We start from the raw sequence: 22,043 nt of genomic DNA, 5'->3' as shown, positions 1-22,043 counted from the left end.
GCGCGAACGAAACAACGCGGGCGCTCCGGAGCAGCGGGAGAGAAGGACCCCCCCCCAGCGAACCCCCGCGCGGCTCGGCCGGCCCCCGTTCAAACGGCGTCGTCCTCCTCCTCGTCAGGCGCCGCAGCGGGCAGCCCCCGGCCGGGAGTCGGCGGGGGTCCTTCCGGGCCGCCGTCGCAGCCGCCTCTATGAGGCCCTCTTTCCCCCCGCCGGCGGCACCGCTGAGGGATGTTTGCGTGGAGCTGCCGGCGCTGAGGCTGCCGGCGCCGGGAACGGTTCCAGGGCCTGTCATGGGGGTGAGCGGCGGGCCCGGAGGCGGCGGCGGCGGCGCCCTGTTCCCTGAGCGGTTTCGTCTGCCGCTCTGCTGCCTGGGCGTCTTCGTCTGCTACTTCTGGTACGGCGTCCTGCAGGAGACAATGTAAGTTGCCCCGAAGCCGCGCACGACACGCGCCTCTGGCTTTGAGGGGCTGCTTGGTGGCGACCTCAAAGCCGCCTCCGCCTCCCATATGCACACGTCTTCTTCCTACCTTCGCAACGTAGTCCTCAGACTCTCTCCACTGACTTGAGGGGGCGGGGAGCAGTGCCGGATTTACGTACAAGCTAAACAAGCTATAGCTTAGGGCCCCCTCTTGGGGGCCCCCCCAAAAAATAAAGGGGAAAAAACTCTGGGCGTACATTTCCAAAATATAACATAAAAACAAATCAAATCCTACATACAGCAACAGTGTTTTGTGTTGTGTAGGTTCCTATGATGTAAGTCATGGGCTCCACCTGCTAGCCTGCTCCCTAAAATATCACTGGTTTGCCCATTTCTGTGTATAGGGTGCCTACATTCTGCATGGACTGGTTGCCTGGCAACATGTGCAAATGGCTTTAGGTACCTATTAGGTCCATAAATCACCATATAGAATATATTCATAAAAAACAGCGACAATTTGTTGTTGACAAGGATCATGTGGTGTTCGCGTGGTGAGGTCTTTTTAGACTAAGTGAAAAGCTAAGGGAAAGCATCTGATGGAGCAATTTCCTGAGGCTTCACTTGTGGGGGTAAAGGGGCCCTCTGAAATTGAGGGCAACCTCTTTAAGTTCTGCCTGTTTTATACCACCATCTCTATAAGAAATGAAATTCGAATTTTGCAGCTGAAAATTTGAAGTTGGGATGACTAAATAAGTTCCAGGCCAGCTCTAGCTTCCTGCAAGTGGGTGAGGTGGGGGAGTTGCTAGTGGGTGGGAAAGGCGGTGAGCAAGAACATAAACTTAACTCTGACGTTTGACATACAGACCTTACCAAAAAATCATACTACAGTGGTACCTTGAGTTACATACGTTTCAGGTTACAGACTCCGCTAACCCAGAAATAGTACCTTGGATTAAGAACTTTGCTTCAGGATGAGAACAGAAATTGTGCTCCCACAGTGCGGCGACAGCGGGAGGCCCCATTAGCTAAAGTGGTGCTTCAGGTTAAGAACAGTTTCAGGTTAAGAACGGACCTCCGGAACGAATTAAGTACTTAACCCGAGGTACCACTGTATTTGCTCCATTGTAGGAACACGAGCGAGCTGCACTTGTATGTTATAATAAAGCACGTGAGTTTAAGGTGTTCTCTATAGCTCAATAGCAGAGCATCTGCTTTTCCCACAGAAGGCCCCAGATTTAATCCCTGGCATCTTCAGGTAGGGCTGGGAACATTCCCTGTCTGAAACCCTGGAGAGCCACTGCCACTCAGTATAGATAGTACTGAGCAAGATTAAGCCAGTGGTCTGACTCTGCATAAGGCAGCTTTCCCTTCTGTTTGGTGGATTTACTTCTTACGTCTCTTGCATTTCTTACACTCGCTGTTTGAGGAGGAGGTTTTGCATGAGTTGGATTTTTATACAGGCACCTCCCCACTTGTGCACGATCAGCACAAGAGTTCCTGCAGACACACGTGTCATTTTCAGTGCTGCAAGGGGGCAGAACGGGAGAATCCCCACTTAGAACAGAACCCCCCTGCATAAGCAGGGATTCTCCTGCACAGTGGTACCTCGGGTTACAGACACTTCAGGTTACAGACTTTGCTAACCCAGAAATAGTACCTCAGGTTAAGAACTTTGCTTCAGGATGAGAACAGAAATCGTGCGGCGGCAGCAGTGGGTAGCCCCATTAGCTAAAGTGGTACCTCAGATCAAGACCAGTTTCAGGTTAAGAATGGACCTCCAGAACGAATTAAGTTCTTAACCCGAGGTACCACTGAATTTTACTTGTTATGAGCTGTTTGCGAGTATGTGTTTCCTCTCCCTATGCCTCCCTGCCTCATTATCTGGCTTTGATCTTGTTTCTCCCCTACCTCCTCCACAGTTAAAGCACTTTCAAGAGTTGGGCTGCCCTCCCTCCCTATTCCTTGTAGTATGTTTCCAAAGCAGCTGTTGTCTCGTGGCCCTGCAAGAAACCACACAAATCTGAAAAGACCTACAGTTTGCGTGTTCTCCTGACGGGGACACAAGTGCAATCCTGCAATTGCATTCCTGTGCTTTGTTCCCCTCAGTTACCCATGACTGCACAGGGGGAAAGATCCTGATGCCGTTTGTCTCACTGAAAAGAAGTAAATGTACCTTGGCCTATCTCAGATGTTCAATCCACCGTAAAACTAGCACATGCCTACCCTTTGCTAATGACACATGCAAATAAGTTGAGTCATTTGATGTCTTTTCCTTTGCAACTGACTCTACCCTCTCAATTTGGTTTTCCTGCAGTACAAGAGGCAAATATGGGGAAGGAGCAAAGCAGGAAAAGTTCAGATATGCTCTGTCTTTGGTCTTCATCCAATGTGTGATCAATGCCATTTTCGCCAAACTGTGTAAGTACTTTTTTATTTATTACAACCTTTTGATTCCACCGTTCCTCCAAGGAGCTCAAGATTGTCTTTGTGGTTCTCCCCCTATCCATTTTATCTTCACATGAACTCTGAGGTATGCTAGGTTCAAAGACTGTGACTGGCCTGATTTCTCCCATTGAGGTTCTATGACTGAGTGGGGATTTGAACCCTAGCTTCTTGGGTCCTAACCCAATATGCTAACCACCACTATATTAGAAATTAGTGATGTGGCTGCTCTGAGCCTTTTGCCTATCCCTTACTTGTGAAAGTTTTTTGTAAAACCCACCGGGGTTTGGAGCACACCCTTTGCAGGAAGGAGTTGCTTTGGCCTGATTCTTATTAACACCTGCAGCCAGAGATTTGCTTGGCTGTTTTAAATCCAGATAGGAAATTCAGTTCCCTTTTGATACCTCTGCATCACCCTCATCAGCTTTCTCTGAGGAAGGGAGGAGCGGGTGAATGAGAATTCCTGTTGCTTGTGTGCTTTCCTTTCTCTCCCGCCACATGCCTTTTGGTTTTGAAAACTCAAAATAGGGTAGGGGCAAAAAGTCATGCGGAAGACATCTCTGTTCCTTTTTTCCCTTTTCTCCCCATTCAAAAATGGCTTCAGAAAAGGTGGCAGAAGGTTGTATGCTCTTTCAAGTGTACCCGTTTCCTCAGCACCACTACCATTGCAGGTGGAAGGGAGAGTTAGTCTTACCATCAAGCAACTGAACTTAACCCCCTTTATCTTCCTTCCTCCCTCCCCTCCTTTAAAAATATTGGCCTGCTGGATACTCCACAGAGATTTCCTGGATGGGGGAAAACAGCTTAGGGGAGGGTGATTTGATCAGGAAAAAAATGGCTGAGGGGGAAAGGATTATGTGCCCTCTGTTGCCTACCATCCCAGCTGCTGGTGCAATCAGTTTTACAGGGTTCTGATGCTGCTCTCTCTTTTTTAAGAGTATTGTGAGAAAATTGCATGCGTAATGTCTTGTCTGGCTGTAAGAAACAATACAAAAGACTATTAGGGTTCTGGTTCCCTCCCCTCTTGAAACAAGTGTTAGAATGCTGCTGACTTGCACCAAAGTATGCCTGTGTGGTCCTCCCAGACATGGCTTTGCCTCTATTCCATGTTCAGGTTTTAGAGTTAGGAGGCCTGAGCACCTTAACCATTTCACCTTCTGCATATGAAAGCCAGGGCCATGCAGTTCTGCCGTTGGTTGGCCTGCTCTTGCTTTGTTGCCAACATGCCTGTTTCTTTCACCTTTTTCTCCCCCAATCAGTGATCCAGTTTTTTGACAGCGTCAAGGTGGATCGGACACAGAACTGGCTATACGCAGCTTGCTCTCTCTCCTACCTGGGTGCCATGGTCTCCAGCAACTCTGCCCTGCAATTTGTCAACTACCCAACTCAGGTGAAGAAGGGGAGGTTTCTAGTGGGGAGCAAGGGGGTTAGCAGGAGATGAAGAGGGTCTGGGAAACGGGATGTCTCCTGCTTTCTGGTGCATAGCTTGGCAACCTTTTCACTGCAGCCGGTGCGATACCTTAAGCCCAGGGAACAACAAAGAGAATATATTGAAAGCAGGATACCAGCTGCATAAATGTGGCAGACGTGATGCTCTTCCATGATGGTTCTGAAATAACGGTCCTTAAATGAGACAGGAGTAATAAGAGGCTCTCAACAGTGTGTGACCCTCCAAGGGTGGTTATCAACAGTAGAGCAAACCATTTTGACTGCCTTTTTGGTAACTACCTTAGAAGAGTTTGGTGCTAAGAATCTGCCAAACAAGGCTTGCACCAGGATTTGGGGACACCCATATTAAAAGGAAAGCAGCCAGACCAGCATACACCCCACTTCAACATTCACCCAGATCCCCCTCATCTCTCTGCTACATACACAGGCCCCTGTGCACTTTCTTGCAGAGGTTTATGGGGTCTTTCACTGTCTGCTCCTCTTCCAGTAAAGTTGGAAGTAGCACAAGCTGCTTATGCTGCTTAAAGCTTTTCTGAACCCAGAGCAAAGTAACAATATCCTCTGTTCCCTGAGTCTCCTGCAATGTGCTGACAGAGACAGAAGACTGTAAGAGAGGTGCCTGGACACGTGGCATAAAGGCGAGAGTGATGGCCCAGTTGTTTCAGCAAGCCCTCCCTGGGCTTGCAAATCTAGGCATTTTGCTTAACCCAGACAGCCTTTTGCACCGTCCATGATTCCAAAGTAGGGGCCATGGCCTTTCTGGGATTGCTGAAAGGGATGAGCAAGATTGGAGTTGTGTGCAAGAGACAAAACACTGCAGGTGGGGGAGGAGCAGGGATTCCGAGAAAGCCGTGGCTTCAGGAATGTAGAAGCCAAGCAGGAATGGCCAGTAACACCACCAGGAAGATTTGGCAGGCGATGTAAAAGAGGGAGGGGTGTGATTTTGTAATAGTGGAGAGGGAAGAATGGGTTGGTGAAGAAGGAAAGGAGGGAGAGAGTATTAAGTAGAGATAAAGCACAGAGTGTCAGAGCTTTTAAAATTAAGGACTAGAAGCTTAAAGAGGATGCCAGATGTGATGAGTTTGCAAAAGGAAAGAACAGAGGTTCTTCGTTTCTGTTCAATGAGTATCTTCTGCACATCAAGCATCAGTTTTTCTCTGGGGTAGAGTTGACTCAAGCACTGGCTGATGCTGCTAAAGGTGAGGCTCTGGAACGTTAGGTCTAAATAAATCTCTCCCTTTTCTCCCATGTAGGTGCTGGGGAAGTCCTGTAAACCTATTCCAGGTAAGTAGCCCCTGTGCCGGTAACCAGAACCAAGTTTTGTGCTTTGCAGAGCAACTATGCAGATGAGTTGAGCATATCGACAAAATCTGCATGCCTGCTGCTTGGTTTTGCTACGTTTGCTTCCCAGATTCAGACTTCACCCCAAAAGTCAGAGTTAAGGACTGGAATGGCAAGGAGGGGAGGGGAGGGGAGGCTCTTGAGAGTTTGCTGCCTGCCGTCTCTTTAATGAGCCTAGAATGGCATGTTTATCCTCAGACAGTCCTGAGGTGGGCAGAGAGGTAATGGCTTGCCCAAGCACAGCCAGTGACTATCCGACCTGAGTGGAAATCTGAACCTAGATTTTTCCCATGTCGAAAGCAACCCCTCCAGTGCTTCACTTTCAGGTACTGATGCATTCTGTCCCATCCATCAGAAGGATTGGGTAGGTAGCAACACTTTTCAAACGATGCAGCTGAATGAAAACGGAAAGTGTGCTAAATATTAAATAACCACAAGTCAAATTAAAAGTGACCCTTAATGCCACTCACCAAAAGCCAAACCTGAGCAGCAAAGGGGGTTAGAGGGCGGTTTAAAGGCTCCAGATACACCTCTGAAAGTAAAGGGTGGGCTGGAAGCCTCATATAATACAGGCTGTTCTAAGCTGCTTGGAGGGAAAGGTGGCTCAAGATGAAACACAGCACCTAGTACAGTGCAGGTTCTTTTCTTTTTTAAAAAATAATTTTTTAAAAGATTTTCATGAACTACAAGAATGTGCAACGTCTCTCACCTTTTTTTCTTTACAAAAACATTGCATACAGTCAAACCTCGGTTGTCGAACGTAATCCATTCCAGAAGCCCGTTCGGCTTCTGAAACGTTCCGACAACCGAATCGCAGCTTCCAGCTGGCTGCAGGAGCTTCCTGCACTCAAGCAGAAGCCGCGTCGGACGTTTGGCTTCCGAAAAATGTTTGAAAACTGGAGCATTTACTTCTGGGTTTTCGGGAGTCGAGGTTTGACTGTACTAGTAGAGGTTCTGCTACTACAGACACCCAAGGAGCCCTTAAGTAGGAACTGGCAATCTGCAAATCTTTTAGAAATGCTGTGATTCTCACATGGAGTGGTGCACCGCAATGGTGCAGCAGGAAAGGATGGCAAGTATGATTGGAAAGTTCCAGGACAATCAAATAAACATTTAATTAGACCTGATATAAATGAGATTACCAAGCATAGGCTGGCTCATGCCAGAGGGTAATTTATAATTATATTTTGGAGGTGATTCGTGTTCTTATGCAGCTGCATTGTTTTATACTTTCTGGATGCCCCAGGATCATATTATAAACTAGTTGTGTTCTATGTTATGAATCAGGCACCGCTAGGAGTTCCTTTTTGTTTCCCAGTGTATATCTTACCAAAAATAGCTTGGTGTGGCGTGAGCAAAATTTGTTCTGGAAGTGTGGCCCAGGGGGGAAAGTTTGAGAACCATTGTGCTAACAGGGTTGGAGAATTCATTTTGGGTCCTCCCCACGGATTGATTCCTGGGAGGGAAGGGAGCCTGTAAAAGCCAAGCTGGGCAATGCCAACCCACATTTTGTAGCCCCGTGGGATCCCTCCAGATGCAGATCTGCAAGCATCTTTTGTTCATTTGACCGGGGCCGTTTCCAAAGCCATATTCTCGCAGGACCAGGCAGAGACTCAGCAGGTTTGGAGCGTCACTTGGACTCAGTGTGACAGTTCCTGTTCTTGAGACTGGCCTGTGTCCTGCTCTTTGGGAAGCAATATTGCCGCAGCACGGAAGCTGATGTCGCAGAGCCTGCAAAGGTCAACGGTTGGTTATATTTCCTAACAGAGCCACCCTGGGAGTCACATAATAATAGTGATGATAATAATAATAATAATAATAATAATAATAATAATAATAATAATAATAATAATAATATATTATTTATACCCCGCCCATCTGGCTGGGCTTCCCCAGCCACTCTGGGCGGCTTCCAAAAAAATATTAAAATACTGTAATACATCAAACATTAAAAGCTTCCCTAAACACGGCTGCCTTCAGATGTCTTCTAAAAGTCTGGTAGTTGTTGTTCTCTTTGACATCTTGCCCACGGTTCCTTCCTTTCTCTCTTTCTAGTCATGCTCCTGGGGGTGACGGTGCTAAGGAAGAAGTACCCCTTGTCCAAATACCTGTGTGTCTTGCTGATCGTCACAGGCGTGGCCCTGTTCATGTACAAACCAAAAAAGGGAGGAGACGTTGGGGACGACCACCTCTTTGGGTATGGAGAACTCCTGCTGGTAAGCCCCGGAGCATTAATAAGTCTGTGGCAGCAGTGGCAGGGTGCTCAATTGGTGCTGGACGCAGCAGGAGGGGCCCCCATGCCTGGCAGCATTAAGCCACCCTTGTAGAATAAGTCCACACAAGTTACTAGCCTGCCACTTCCTTTATTAGTCTATTGGGGACTAGCAAAGGAGAGATGGTGAACTCCATACATTTTGCAGCAGCCTGCTTCATTTCTGTGCTGGATGCCCAAGAAGGGGGGCTTCTGTCCTCTGGCAACCCACTCAGTATCTCTGCTGCGCACAGAGGAAGTAATGAGTTCTCAGTCCCTCTGTGGCCAGTCCACTCACTCACTTGCATGCAGTGCCTTGCTCCCTGGAGCTCCCAGCACATAAGCGGCACACAAAACACTAAAAAACCATTCTACGTTCTAAATCTTATATTAATAATCCAAAAATTGAGAGAGCTATGTACAAGATCTACTACAGAAGCCACAAACAGAAAACTCATTCAAATTGAGTCCAAAAGGAAGATTCAGTCTTTAAAGGTTCCTTTAGCCAGGCTCCTGTAGATATCAACAAAGGTAAGTTGGATCAAACAAGAGTTTTGGCTTAGTAAATGAATAAATGCTTAAGTCAAGAAAGAACTTAGCATATCAAGTTGAATGTATGTAAATACACCAAAATCTTGAGGGAGAATTTCCTGAAGAAAGAAATTAAATATTATAGCTTAATCTAAGAAGAAATGTAACATATGGACTTGAATGTTTATAAATATATCAAAACCGTGAGAGAGAATTTACTGAAGAAGCCCAAGACTCTTCATGGGCGAAACAGGTGACAAACGCCGGCACCCTGTCTAACTCTTGTGCGTAACATCACCGACACTCTGATCCAACTTACCTTTGTTGATATCTACAGGAGTTGGTCTACGAGAATTGGCAGCATAGGTTCGTTTTTTCAGCCCTGGAGCTCCCAGGCACGTGCTTAGATACAAGCCATGCTGAACTGGGTGACGGTTAAATTATTAGCACACTTGGAGGACTGACTGCAACAGGGAGTTTTCTCTGCCACGGGGCAGGGAACCTGTGGCCCTCCAGATGTTGGACTGAAGCTTTTGGTTCAGCTCCACCTCGCTGCCCAGGAGCCTGGATAGCTCCATTGGTTAGAGTGTGGTGCTGATAATGCCAAGGTTGCATGGGACAGTTGCATAGTCCTGCATTGCAGGGGCTTGGACTAGACGATCCTTAGGGTCCCTTCCAATTCTATCATTCTGTGACTCTTGAGAGGCTTCTGCATGTTAAGGCCTTCGATACCTCAACGCTGAATGGGACGTTCTAGTTGATCACTTCTTGTGTGAGTCATTTTCTATGGAAGAAGAAGAAGAAGAGTTTGGATTTGATATCCCGCCTTTCACTCCCTTTAAGGAGTCTCAAAGCGGCTAACATTCTCCTTTCCCTTCCTCCCCCACAACAAACACTCTGTGAGGTGAGTGGGGCTGAGAGACTTCAGAGAAGTGCGACTAGCCCAAGGTCACCCAGCAGCTGCATGTGGAGGAGCGGGGAAGCGAACCCGGTTCACCAGATTACGAGTCCACCGCTCTTAACCACTACACCACACTGGCTCTCCTATGGGTTCTGATTGTGCTCACATTTCACCTATTAAACAGCCCTTTCTCCTCGATTGGAGGAAGGTGGAATCCTGTTTGGATTGGCTCCGCCTACCTCTCCACTGGCACAAAGTAAAAAACTTGTGAGAGGCTACAACTGGGGCTGGGAGAACCCCTCTCTCCGGTTCAGCTTCCTGCCGGCTCCACTGCAGGTTGTTCTAGCCAGCTGCTCTAGGCACGGCAAAATAGAAAAGGTGGGAACTCCATCTTGGAAGGGATTTTTCCTTTGTTCTTCGTCTGTTCTTGCTTCCTTTTTCTGCTCCCTTCTGCTGCTACTCCTGGATGGAGTGGCCAGTGCTCTTTGGGTGGGGCCTCCTCTTCTGTCACAGCCTTTCCGGTCTGTGCCTATCGCTGTCTACAGTCAATGGGAAATCTCATGGGGAGCATGCATGGGCAGTGCAGAAGAGCCCCCCCTTTGGGCCTACAGCAACATGTGGGTGGTGGCAGGGGCTGGGGTTGGCAGGGGCGAGGCAAACAAGGCACATTCCCACTATCCCAGTGCATAGCATTGTGATGAAGCTGCAACAACCGAAGGAGGCTGCTGTGATGCAAGATCGAACCTTGGAGAAGGGGCGCATTCTTAAAGTGCGTTCAGATTTTAAAGCAGGGTAGCTAACTTTTCTCTTTTTTAAAAAGCTTTTTTATTCAAAATTAAAACAAAACATATTATCCAAAAACATATCATCCTTGTTTTGCCCCCATTTTTCCCCTCCCTCCACCCTCCCACACAAAACCCACCTGCCCCCACCCCCCGACTTCCCTCAGTTCCAGTCTTTGGTTTCTCTGAGACTGCTGTTTTCTGCATGTTACAAAGTTGTATAGATCCTCAAACTATTTAGCTGATTATTATCAATAAAAAGTTTGTGAATGTTTATTCAAAACCTGCCAAGGAGTCCAGTTCACTTTCTTGCGTCTTCAGATATTTTGTAAAGGGTTCTCATTCATCCTTAAAGTCACAGTTATCCTTGTCCCGTAGCTTATATGTCAGTTTTGCCAGTTCTGCATAGTCCGTCAATTTTTCTTGCCATGATTCTTTAGTTGGGGTTTCTTCAGTCTTCCATCCTTGTGCTACCAGATCTCTCACAGCCGTTGTCGCATACATGAAGATGTTTTCCAGCTTTTTTGGCAGGTCTTTCCCTACAATCCCCAACAAAAATGCCTCGGGTTTTTTAACAAATGTTAAATGGAACATTTTCTTCATTTCATTGTATATCATTTCCCAATTTTTTTTAATTACATTACAATCACACCACATATGATAAAATGTCCCTTCCTTTTCCTTACACTTCCAACATATATTTGAACTAGATTTGTACATGTTCCCTAACTTCTCTGGTGTTGTGTACCATCTATACATCATCTTCATGTAATTCTCCTTCAATAGGGAACAATCTGTAAATTTTAAATCAGTTTTCCATAATTTTTCCCATTCTTCCATCATAATGTTGTGACCTACATCTTGTGCCCATTTAATCATAACTGATTTTACCTCTTCATCTTTCGTCTCCCATTCTGATAATATGCTGTATGCATCCTTCAGTAATTTCACTTTCCCTTCAATCACTTCCGCTTGAAACCTAGCAGGGTGGCTAACTTTTCTCAGCTGGAGGACCAGACTGCTCCTTGCCACCCCTCCAGGAGCTGCATGGCACAGGGCGGGTATGGCCAACCATATAGGCCACACTCATACTCACATGTGTATACCCAATAAATAATGGGTACAAAAAGATGGCTCCTCCATCCTTTGTTCATTGACTTTGTTTGGCAGTTGGGTAGCCCCATTGAGTGAAAATTGGGACGGGGAGATATAAATTCATAACCTGACTTGGTGGTGGGCTTCCCTCCCTGAGCCTTAATCCATACACTTATGTGGAAATGGAGACCACCTTACCACTTTGTAGAGTAGCTGTTGTCCTCAGTGAACACAAATCTACTTTTTGTTTGAGGCTTTTAGGGAGGTCAGAGGGAGATGCAGATAAGGCAGGTATGGAAGGCAAGGAGGCAGGAATAAGTGTCTGGGAAGCTGTGCGTGTGACTTGGAGATTCTTAAATCTTAATTAGTAACTGCCTAGATGTGTTAGCTTTCCCACTCTAAAGGCTGGATATTGGCCTCTCCTTAAAGCTGCAGTTCACTGTTCTTGGAAAACACCACCCATTTCTGCGCTGCAGAACCAGATATGGCACATCCGTGTTTGAGTGTTGTGTTTGTGGGGGAATGTGTGTGTTGCTAATCCCCTTGCTAAGCAGGTTTTGTTCAGCCCAGCGTGCCGCACTCAGCAGGTGTGCATGTGTGTCTGATTTCTCCCTCTCTCACCCACCCTAGTTGCTATCCTTGACCTTGGATGGACTGACTGGAGTGTCTCAGGACCACATGAGAGCTCATTACCAGACTGGTTCCAATCACATGATGCTGAACGTCAACCTGTGGTCTACTTTGTTCCTCGGAGCCGGTAAGCACTTTCTTGTGGCACAGGGAGCGGGGGGAGAAGCAGGACGGCCTGGCTTGACCCTGGTAGCCCTGATCTGCACCGTCATGGAAGCAACCAAAGGCTAAGTGCTTGTGGCTGTGCATGTGGCTGTACCTGCAAAAGGGGGTGAAGGTCTAAGCCTGGTTAGTACACGAGCCTTGGATACGTCAGAATCCTTGTGGGATGTAAGGCATGGGGGGGGGTGCATTTTCTTAACCCATTGATGGATATGGTCTGTCCTGCTTCCTGCTCATACACAATATGCCTGGGTCCAGTAAATTCACCTGCAGGAACCTGTTTCCACGCCTAAATTGCTATTTGTTGAATTAGGGCGAACCTTTCCTTGGTTGACAGCTAGACTGCCCAGCAAGCCAGTTTAAGTAAACTGGATAGCTCAGTCGGTAGAGCATGAGACTGTTAATCTCAGGGTTGTGGGTTCGAGCCCTGGGTTGAGCGAAAGATTCCTGCATTGCAGGGCGTTGGACAATATGACCCTCGTGGTCCTTTCCAATTCTGAATATGTTGACGGCTGCCTCCCATGGGTTGCGACTGCTGTGCAGTTCTCTACATGGCCATGGAGTGGTGCTGGTGTCACCTGTAGGACTCCCCTTCCCAAAAGACCATTCCTGTGCGCAACTCACTTTTGCCTGGGGTCCCACTGCAGCTTGGCAGCAACAACCTGTTTCCGCCGTTTGGCGTCTCCCTCGTTCCAGCAACCTGGGTGGTTTCCACATTCTGCTAGGCTTCCAAGAGTTAAACCTTTGCAGTTTGGCTCTCCCCCCCCCCCCCTGCAATTGTTAGACCTCTCCACTGAGGCTGCCTTAGGAGAAACAGCTGATAATTAATGAAAAGGAGCAGTCCCTTGCAGCCAAAGTAATTTGGAGAATGATTGTTCCCCTGTATATTATTTTAAAACGAGGCAGTGTGTTAAAATGAATTCCGTAGAAGCTGCAAAGGAAGCCGGTTGGCCTGTCCTCTTCAAACGAATTATTAAGTATTAAACTGCGCAGTTTCCTTCTCCAGGTGAGTCAAGCCGTGGTCCACAGTGACAGGCAAAAAAGCCCCAAATACAGAAAACACCGGCCTTGCAGGGTTTGTTAGCCAGTCCAACCTGTGAGGAAGGGTCTTCCTGACTGGAAGAGGAAGGGTGATCAGCCTGAATGTGAGGTTCAGCCAGCAATTTATTTTTGCTTTATTTCTTTTTTCTCAAATGCCAATCTTTGACAGTACACCAGACAATCCCTTCTAGCCGCACATCCTTAACTGCATCATCTCTTGGTGGCCTAGAGCAGAAGTGGGGAAGCAGTCACCCTCCTGGTGCTCCTGGACTACAGCCCTCATCATCCCTGACCATTGGCCATGCTGGCTGAGGCTGATGGGAATTGTAGTCCAATATTAATAGGGATTGCCCAAACTTTCCCACTCCTGGCCTAGAAGCTGGTCCCAGGAGGATGGTGATGCTACCCCGCGATTGGGACCTTTCCTGTCCCTTGACTCTGAGTTTTTAGGAGGGGGAGTCTCCAGCTGATGGGCAGTGTTTGCAAAAACTGCCTTTTGACTCTGCTACACCTTTACCTGCCCCACGCTTGATGTGACGCATATGACTACCGGTGTAGGTGTGCTTGGCTGTCAGGGACTGGCAGGTTCTGGTGAGTGTGCCACGGGGGAAGCGGGGCCGGAGTCTGACTTGGGAGAGGGGGCAGTGGCTTATAGGAATCTGTACCAGCCAGGAGGCAAGAGGCAGGGAAAGCTTCAGAGCTGGAGGGTGGAGCCACGGGATGAGTCAGAAGAGGAGGCAGGTTGGGAAAGTGAAGGGGCAAGGGCTTCCTTACCCTCTTCTGCAACACTCTCCCAGAACCAAGAGGGGGTTGAAATGGGAGGAGCAGAGGAAGTTTCCACGCAGGCATGGTCTCTGGCTGTGTGCATGCAGTCCATCGGGAGAAAGTACATAAACCGGTGGAGGGGAATTGGTCCTGTGTTGCTGCAACTGCTCCATAGAGCATGGACCTGGGAATAGCTGCCTAGACGCTAGATTGGTGTGCGTAGGTATCCAGAGTGGCGGTGTTATCTCTGACAATAAAGACTTAACTATCTGCTATGTAAAGGTAAAGGGACCCCTGACCATTAGGTCCAGTCGTGACTGACTCTGGGGTTGTGGCGCTCATCTCGCTTTATTGGCCGAGGGAGCTGGCGTACAGCTTCCGGGTCATGTGGCCAGCATGACTAAGCCGCTTCCGGCGAACCAGAGCAGCGCACGGAAACGCCGTTTACCTTCCCGCCGGAGCAGTACCTATTTATCTACTTGCACTTTGACGTGCTTTCGAACTGCTAGGTTGGCAGGAACAGGGACCGAGCAACAGGAGCTCACCCCGTCACGGGGATTCAAACCGCCGACCTTCTGATCGGGAAGTCCTAGGCTCTGTGGTTTAACCTACAGCACCACCCGCGTCCCATCTGCTATGTAGAAGCATTGAATTGTAGTGTTGGAAGGGACCCCGACGATCATCTAGTCCAACCCCCTGCAATGCAGCTGTCCCTTATGAGGATTGAACCAGCAACCTTGGCATTATTGGCAGCATGCTCTAACCAACTGTGCTGCCCAGCTTTTCTTTGGCTGGGAAGCACCTGTGACATTGGCCAAAATGGCCTTGCGAACCAAATGGGGAGGCCCGGTGGGCCTAATTTGAATGCTTTACATGCTGCCTTTGGCCTCCCTGGAAAAATGGAGGTTTCTGCTCCATTCATTTTCTCTCTGCTGAAGGTGGCTGGAGGCTTTTGCATGTGATGGCAGATGAGAAAACGTGGAGCAGCTAGCCAGGCACGTCGAATTCAAAAATAGCTCATTGAGCAAGGAGCAGGAGGGACTGGCTTTTACCTCTTCCAGACACTGCTTGCAGCGTTGCAGACTTACCTGTGGGCTAGGCAGGACCCGTTTCCTTGTGGATCAGGAGTTGGTCAAGGATGCAGAGTGTTGGTTGAAAGTGGATGGAGCCTGAATTGCCTGCAGACAAGGCTGCCATAGTTAGAAGTAGTTGTGAGGGAGTCTCCAGCCATTTGGGCACAGGAAGAAGGACCGGGTGGGACTGAAGCGGAAAGGAATCACTTTGCAGTGTGTCTTTCAGGGGGCAGGAGAGGATTCAGTGCTTTGATTTCATCACAATCCTTGCAGCTTATTTATATATTTTACATAACTTGCATGCTGTTTATCTGTATGCGTAACCTCTTAAGCAGTGTACACACAAACCCGTGTATTTTGGAGGGTGTTCCTTTTGGAAGACATGACAGCAGCCACTGGGAGGAAAAAATCAGGGCTCCAGTTTCCGTGTATTCAAGGAAGCCGGTATGCTCCCCTCCTAAATGACAAAAAGCTCATTTATTCTGTAGTCTGGTCGCCATACCAAATAAAAAAGAGGAGGGCATTTTTCTCAGGGCGAGTTAGGAGGAGATTCCACCATAATGTGCTTCCAGGTGTTATGAACAGGAGCAGCACCTCTGCTGCACACAGGATCATTGTTAGGTAACTGGTGATACTGAGTCATCTTCCTTTGTTTTTGGAAATGGAGAAGGGGGCTTGTCCTCTGCTAATGTCCATAGCACCAAAAAGCTTGGGAACAACGGGATATGTTTGTTCAAGAAGAGCCTGCTCCCCTGTTCTTCCACAGCACACTTCTTTCATTTTCATTGAGGAGCTGTAGGGTGTTAGGCTTTATGAAGTGTAAGTAACTGTTCTGGTTAGATGTAACCTTATCCTGCAACCTCTTTCAGGACCCACTTCCTGTTTTTACCCCTGCCTGAGTGAAGGGAAGATTGGGCTGTAAGCATAAATAAGTGTTTTGCCTCGGAAAGTTTAAAGGCACTTAGTGGCTAAAGTTGGGGGGGGGGGAGGAGAGAGCTGAATTCTAAACAAACGTGAGAGAACACCCAAACCACCAATAGAATCAGAATGCTTTTATATGGTCTCTATTTCACCTTTTATGATCACACACAAATTATTTAGATTGATTCTGATAAACTGCTGCTATTGGCGACTTAGATTTTTCTGTATATCGCTTATCTGTTTCTGGTCTGTGCCGGGATGGAAGACTTATATCTGTGAACCCTGCATACACTGCCTCAAGTTTAATTACGGAAGAAAGATGGGAGGAAATATTTAGAAAAACAATACGTACAGATGCGTGTGAACACAGCTGCAGTTACCTTTCTGGCATATTCCTAATGCACACCTAAAACACACAAAGACAGCAGTTTCTTCCAGGTTCAGATTTCTCCCCTGCCAGTATTTTATGGTTTTGAACCACCCAAATTCGGTGGTTGAATATTGTCTACTGGCCAGTCCCGGTCAAGTGAGACCGTTGAGCCCAGTAGATTGCCGGCCTGATCCATCACAGCAGTTGGAGCCAGATAACTTTGAACATCTGCTGATTAAAGCAGACAGAGGAGAGCACATTCTATTTTTCTAAACACCCCCCCTCCCTTTGCAGGTATCTTGTTTACAGGAGAGCTCTGGGAATTCTTGAGTTTCACCGAGCGTTACCCCAGCATCATCTACAACATCCTCCTCTTTGGCCTGACAAGCGCCCTGGGCCAGGTGAGTGGCGTGTGTTTGCTATTCTGTGCATTTCTTCATTTTAACCAGCCCAGGATTTGTGCATTAACCCTTGCTCTGTTCTCAAGGCATTTGATGAAAGGTAGAATAAAGTCTGCTGCTTGAAGTACATGAATTTCTGGATAGGTTGTTCATGAGACTATTTCCAGAATGAGAGGCCCTTCCCAGGATGCGCTTCACCACCATAGAGCAAACTCTAGGTTATTCTGATAGAATTTCCCACTGCTCGTGAAAAAGATCTTCCTGTACATGGGTAGGCAAGGGTCTTTGCCTTCATCATGTGAAGCAGGAGGGGACGATCTGTGTATCTTCTCCCATTGGTCCTGTGCACTACAGATGCCTTTTAACTCCTGCAGATGATTCCCAGAGACTGCAGCTCAGGCCATTTTGTGGGGTGTTCTTAAGGCTCTGCCTCTTCATCCTGTCCCTGCAGTCTGACTTTGACGCTTTGCTGGCAAGGAAAAGACGTTCTGCGTGTGCTCGGAGGGGCCATTCTCTTGCATGTTCTGCAGCTGGGCTTTCTGTTATCTTCGCCCCTTCCACCTAGAACCTTTTTGCTCTGACGTGCAAATCAACAAGAGAATGCCTTTTGCCTTTCTGCTCCCATTCCTGGTTCAGAAACCACCCATTTGGCTCCTTGCAACGTGCGGGAATCGAGCCCCTGCTTTTCCTCTTTGCTTGGACCTCTGTGCTTCAGCAGCAAGGCTGCTGCCACGTTCCCTAAGAGGGACACGGCCTCTGAAAAAGGAAACTGTGCCCAAATCTTTTTTTGGCCTAGGTGGGTGAAAAGCAGCACTACCTCTTCCCAGTACTCCAAGGGGAAAGGGCCATGTAACCCACTGTTGCATCTGGTCACGTGCAAACTCGACAACACAGGGGTACGTCCCGCAGCAAAACCACCTGGGAGGATGCAAAATCTGTGTTGCTTTGTTTGTTCCCATGTTGATGGCATTTTACCATTGTACTGTGGAGAGTGTATTAACTTATGGTCCGTGTGTGGTTTGGGAACTGCACGGCCAGGGAAAAAACAATGCTGTCCAGGGTTGTAAAGACTGCAGAGAGAACAAATGGGTGCACTCTTCCCACCTTGGATCAAATCTATGCTTCCAGGTGCTATGAGAATGCTGCAGAGATAGCGCAGGATAGTGCACACCCCGGAAATGATCTCTTTCAGCTTCTGCCTTCTGGAAGAAGGTACAGGGTTATAAAGACCAGGACTAGCCGCTTGAGAAACAGTTTCTACGCAAATGCAATTCTGTTTCTAAATGCAACATAAGGAGTCTCTATAGTATATTGTAGTTTAAAATGGGGTTTCAGAGTTTTTAGGGGGGGTTTTGAATGTCTTATGTGGATTTTTCAATTTCATTGTTCCGTATGGGACAATGACAATAAAGATACCGTATCGTATCCAGCCTGACTGCGCATCTGCCCCTGTCTCATTGCAGAGTTTCATCTTCATGACTGTGGTATACTTTGGGCCCCTGACCTGCTCCATCGTCACCACCACCCGCAAATTCTTCACCATCTTGGCTTCGGTCATCCTGTTTGCCAATCCGATCACCGGCCTGCAGTGGGTGGGCACCATCCTAGTATTCCTTGGTAAGTTTCGGCTCCGTTTGTTTCTGGGCGAGTTTTGACTCAATTTCCAGTGGCTCCATCGGTAGAGCATGAGACTTTTAATCTCAGGGTCGTGGGTTCGAGACCCACCTTGGAGAAGCGATTCCTGTATTGCAGGGGGTTGGAACAGATGACCCTTGCGGTCCCTTCCAACTCTACCATTCCTAGCAAAACTGCCAAAGCGGTCCTGCAAAGTCTGGTGCTTTAAGTGGCATTTCCTCTTGGGAGGGGCAGCCTGGCAAGTCCCTCCCCGTGAGGGTCTGTAGGCAGGACGGTGCTATCCTTCTCTCCTGCCCATCCATTGGGGAGGTGGGGGGGGCGGGGAATGGTTTTATTATTAATTTTTAAAAAATCTATTTACAGATTCCCAGGGTGGCATCCAATTTAGAATAACAAAAGGCAATAAAGAATTTCCATATAAAGCATTAAATACACGGGAGCAGTAGCCATAAAATCAATAAAATCCATGCAGAGCTGTAAAGACAATAGTAAAACCCATTATAAAATGTGCTGGAAGGGCTGGGCAAATTAAGAGGCGGGTGGGAATATTTGCCTGGCGCTGTGTAATGTCAAGCTTCTCCAGGAACTGCATTCTTCTAAGTACAAATCGCCACAACCAGCACCCAACCTGCACCTTCCATGGGCACCAGAGGTAGGGGAGGGCGTCTGATGAGCAAATCATCTGGGCCGATTCCCCAGGGGGAAAGGTTTTCGGGTTTTAGTTTTTGGTTATGTCGCCCGGAAAGCAGAAAAGTTTTTAGGTGAGTTTTTCAGGGGGGAGAGGGGATTATTTATTTAATTATTTACTTTGTTCAGAAAGCATTTTTAAGACAGGACCATCTAACTGGGTCTTGTCCGCAGCTGTTTTATTTAATTGCCAGGATACTCTGTAAAATCAAAGATTGCTGGGGAGAGTCTGCCGCCGGGCGGAGGAACCGCCACAATGTAAGCCCTGCTACACTCTCACCAGCCAGGGCAAAAAGTCAGGAGGGAGCAAATTTGTGTATTCCCCACCTGCCTTCGCTTACCAGCAACAGGAGGGAAAGTAACCCCAGGTCCAGGGGACGTGGCCAGAGGGCGCTGGATCCAAACGCAACCATGATGCCCCCAGAGCACCCTGTTATCCTTTCTGCATAGAGGACAGGTCTGCAACAGCAGCAGAGATGCTTCATAGCCCCTCTGCAGAGGCTGCTTTCCACGCACGTCACCCTCCAACCACAGGGAATGAGGTTTGCAGCATCCTACAGGCCCTCGGCCGCTCCCCAAGGGAGCACTAGACTGTTCCCTTTCCCAGATTTTGGTTCCTAATAACAAGCCACGTGAATACATATTGGTATAGAAAAGGAGGCTATCATAGAATGAATAATGAAAATACAGTGGTACCTCCGGTTAAGTACTTAATTCGTTCCGGAGGTCCGTTCTTAACCTGAAACTGTTCTTAACCTGAAGCACCACTTTAGCTAATGGGGCCACCCACTGCTGCCGCTGCGCCACCGGAGCACAATTTCTGTTCTCATCCTGAAGCAAAGTTCTTAACCTGAGGTGCTATTTCTGGGTTAGCGGAGTCTGTAACCTGAAGCGTCTGTAAACCGAAGCGTATGTAAACCGAGTTACCACTGTAGGACCTTCTGTCCTGTAGACCACTGTGGCCAGAGAGAAGGTCTCAGCTCCTGGTTGTGCTAGTCGTGTGAACCACGTGTGTATATATTCATAATGTATAAGCATAAATGTGCATTTTTGTGCGTGGAGAAAGAAAGAGAGTATGTCATTCCATAAAATAGTTGGAGGCTGCGTGCTATTTATTTATTTATTTATCTATCTATCTATCTATCTATCTATTTGATTGATTGATTGATTGATTGATTGATTGATTGCTATACTGCCCTTCATCATAAGATCTCAGGGCAGTTCACAGAATAAAATACAGCATAAAAGCACGAAAATGAATAAAACAAAACAGCAAAACATTCCCCACCCCCACCCCTTTGCGCAGACACAATCAAAAGACTGTAGAATACTAATCAACCAAAGGCCTGGTTGAAGAGGAGCATTTTCCCCTGGTGCCTGATACACACACACAATATTTAAATTTATATTACGGATTGCAAATGGCCCCACCCACAAAGAAGGGGAAGGTGTATGCATGCTTGGACAGGGGTGGGGACCCAGAGATATACAGACTTGCATTCAATTTCTTTAAAACTGCAGAGGAGACGACAAAAAAAAACCAAATGGAAATGGAACGACTGTGCATGTGTGTAACTTGTGCAGGGAAAAATGAGAGGAGGAAGGAGCTTATCGGTTACGGGGTCGGTCAGCACCAGCAGCCTGCACACAACACGAGTCACGTTTTCACCATCCCTACAAAAGCAGGGAGCTTCCCTGTTTGAGGCAGCCTCCTAGCCTGAGAAGGGGAAGCGTCAAAGGTGCCAGTTTTGCCTTCTGAGAGCCAGCATGGCTCTTGGGGAGTAATTGGCCGGTGGGGGCGAAGGCAGAAGCACTTCTCTCTCCCATTCATTGTAAATAAAATCTCGCACACCCACAGGAACGACCTATCTGCTGTGAGAATAGCCTCTTAAAGCCGCGTTCCCCTCTTGTTTCTCTGCAGGACTTGGACTGGATGCCAGATACGGGAAAGCCTCCAAGAAAACCTCACATTAAGACAGCAGTGGGTCCTTCTCTTGGAAACCTCAACCTGAACAAACTGTTAACTTATTGTCTTACTCCCCGGCACCTATTATTGGATATGGACTTGTGCATTGGGGAAGAGGGGGTTTTATTGGGAGTGTGGGCAGGGCATTGGTTTGGTGCGGCTCCAAGAAACTTGGAATATTTTTTTAAAAGAGAAATCAAAGGTTTTGTTTTAATTGAAATCAACAACGTGAAGGTTTCCACGTGTACTGCCTCCTCCCCTCTGAGCCGGGAATCGAAGCTGAGGTTGGCAGGCGGCAAAAAAGAGAAGCAATTGACGAAAGGAGAGGAGCCCTTCGTAATAAATAAAAGGAGGAGAGATTGAGAGAGATTTGTGTTCTTGCCTTTTTCGTCACCTTGTGGTCCTTCATTCTTGGAGGCTTTGGGCGGGAGTCACACGGACTTCCTCCAATTCATATGTGGGGGACCTTTGGCCCTCTAGATGTTGCTGATTGGCATGGGCTGGTTGGATGCAGAGGAATGGTGGGAGGAACTAGCTTGGGAAACCTCCAAGGAAGAAGGCTCATAGCCTGGGGAGCGGTGGTGGGATGACCATGAGGGAGAAGACGGGGGAAAGGAGGTGTCGGAAGCTTGAAGAGGTAACAGGGTTTGGTGAGCAGGGAGCATCTGTGGCGGAGCGAAGTCAGGAATCGGAGCTGAAGCAGCCGAGGAGGGAGGCCAAGAGGGAGAGATGAATCAGGCCGGTGAAGAGTCACTGGTGTCTCTCTCTCCTGCTGCAACAATCTCCCCTTCCCCCATGGTTTCCCAGAACCAGAAGAGGCATGAAAAGGGCAGAGAAGAGGTTGGCTTCATGCAGGCGCAGCCTCCAGTTGCTTGGACAAAGCCCTGGAGAAGAGGGGACTTAGATGGCTGTGGGCAGGCGGGGACATCTCAGCAATTGATTTCCATGGAGGAAGACCACCAAGAATGAATAGCTCTGCTCATTAGGCTTCACACACAGCTGGGTCTGTAGCGATCGTGGTTTGTTTTTTTCTAATAAAGCGTTAACTCCAATTTTGAACTGTGTGATTACTGACCGGCACGCTCTGTGACACTGAACTACAACTCCCATCAGCCCCAGAAAACATGGCCAGTAGCCAGGGATGTTGGGAGTTGTAGTCTAGCAGCACCCGGAGGGCCAAAG

General features: G+C 47.9%; 1 protein-coding gene and 1 non-coding gene across 2 annotated transcripts; both read left to right on the top strand.

Moving 5' to 3' along the window:
- The first annotated feature begins 81 nt into the window (after window positions 1–81).
- SLC35B1 (solute carrier family 35 member B1) lies at window positions 82–21,226 on the top strand. The gene is made up of 9 exons (XM_028702626.2): window positions 82–418; window positions 2,733–2,836; window positions 4,120–4,250; window positions 5,563–5,593; window positions 7,706–7,866; window positions 11,841–11,967; window positions 16,467–16,573; window positions 18,037–18,190; window positions 20,817–21,226. The coding sequence occupies exons 1-9, from the start codon at window positions 189–191 to the stop codon at window positions 20,867–20,869; spliced, it is 1,098 nt and encodes a 365-aa protein (XP_028558459.1). The 5' UTR covers window positions 82–188; the 3' UTR covers window positions 20,870–21,226.
- Window positions 18,234–18,307, top strand: TRNAK-UUU (transfer RNA lysine (anticodon UUU)). Its single transcript has one exon. It is a non-coding gene; the product is annotated as a tRNA-Lys (tRNA).
- Window positions 21,227–22,043: the final 817 nt, after the last annotated feature.

Source organism: Podarcis muralis, chromosome 13 (assembly GCF_964188315.1).
Source record: "Podarcis muralis chromosome 13, rPodMur119.hap1.1, whole genome shotgun sequence".
NCBI lineage: Eukaryota > Metazoa > Chordata > Lepidosauria > Squamata > Lacertidae > Podarcis > Podarcis muralis.
The sequence above is the reverse complement of the archived record's forward strand: the minus strand, read 5'-3'. Positions and strand labels throughout refer to the sequence as shown.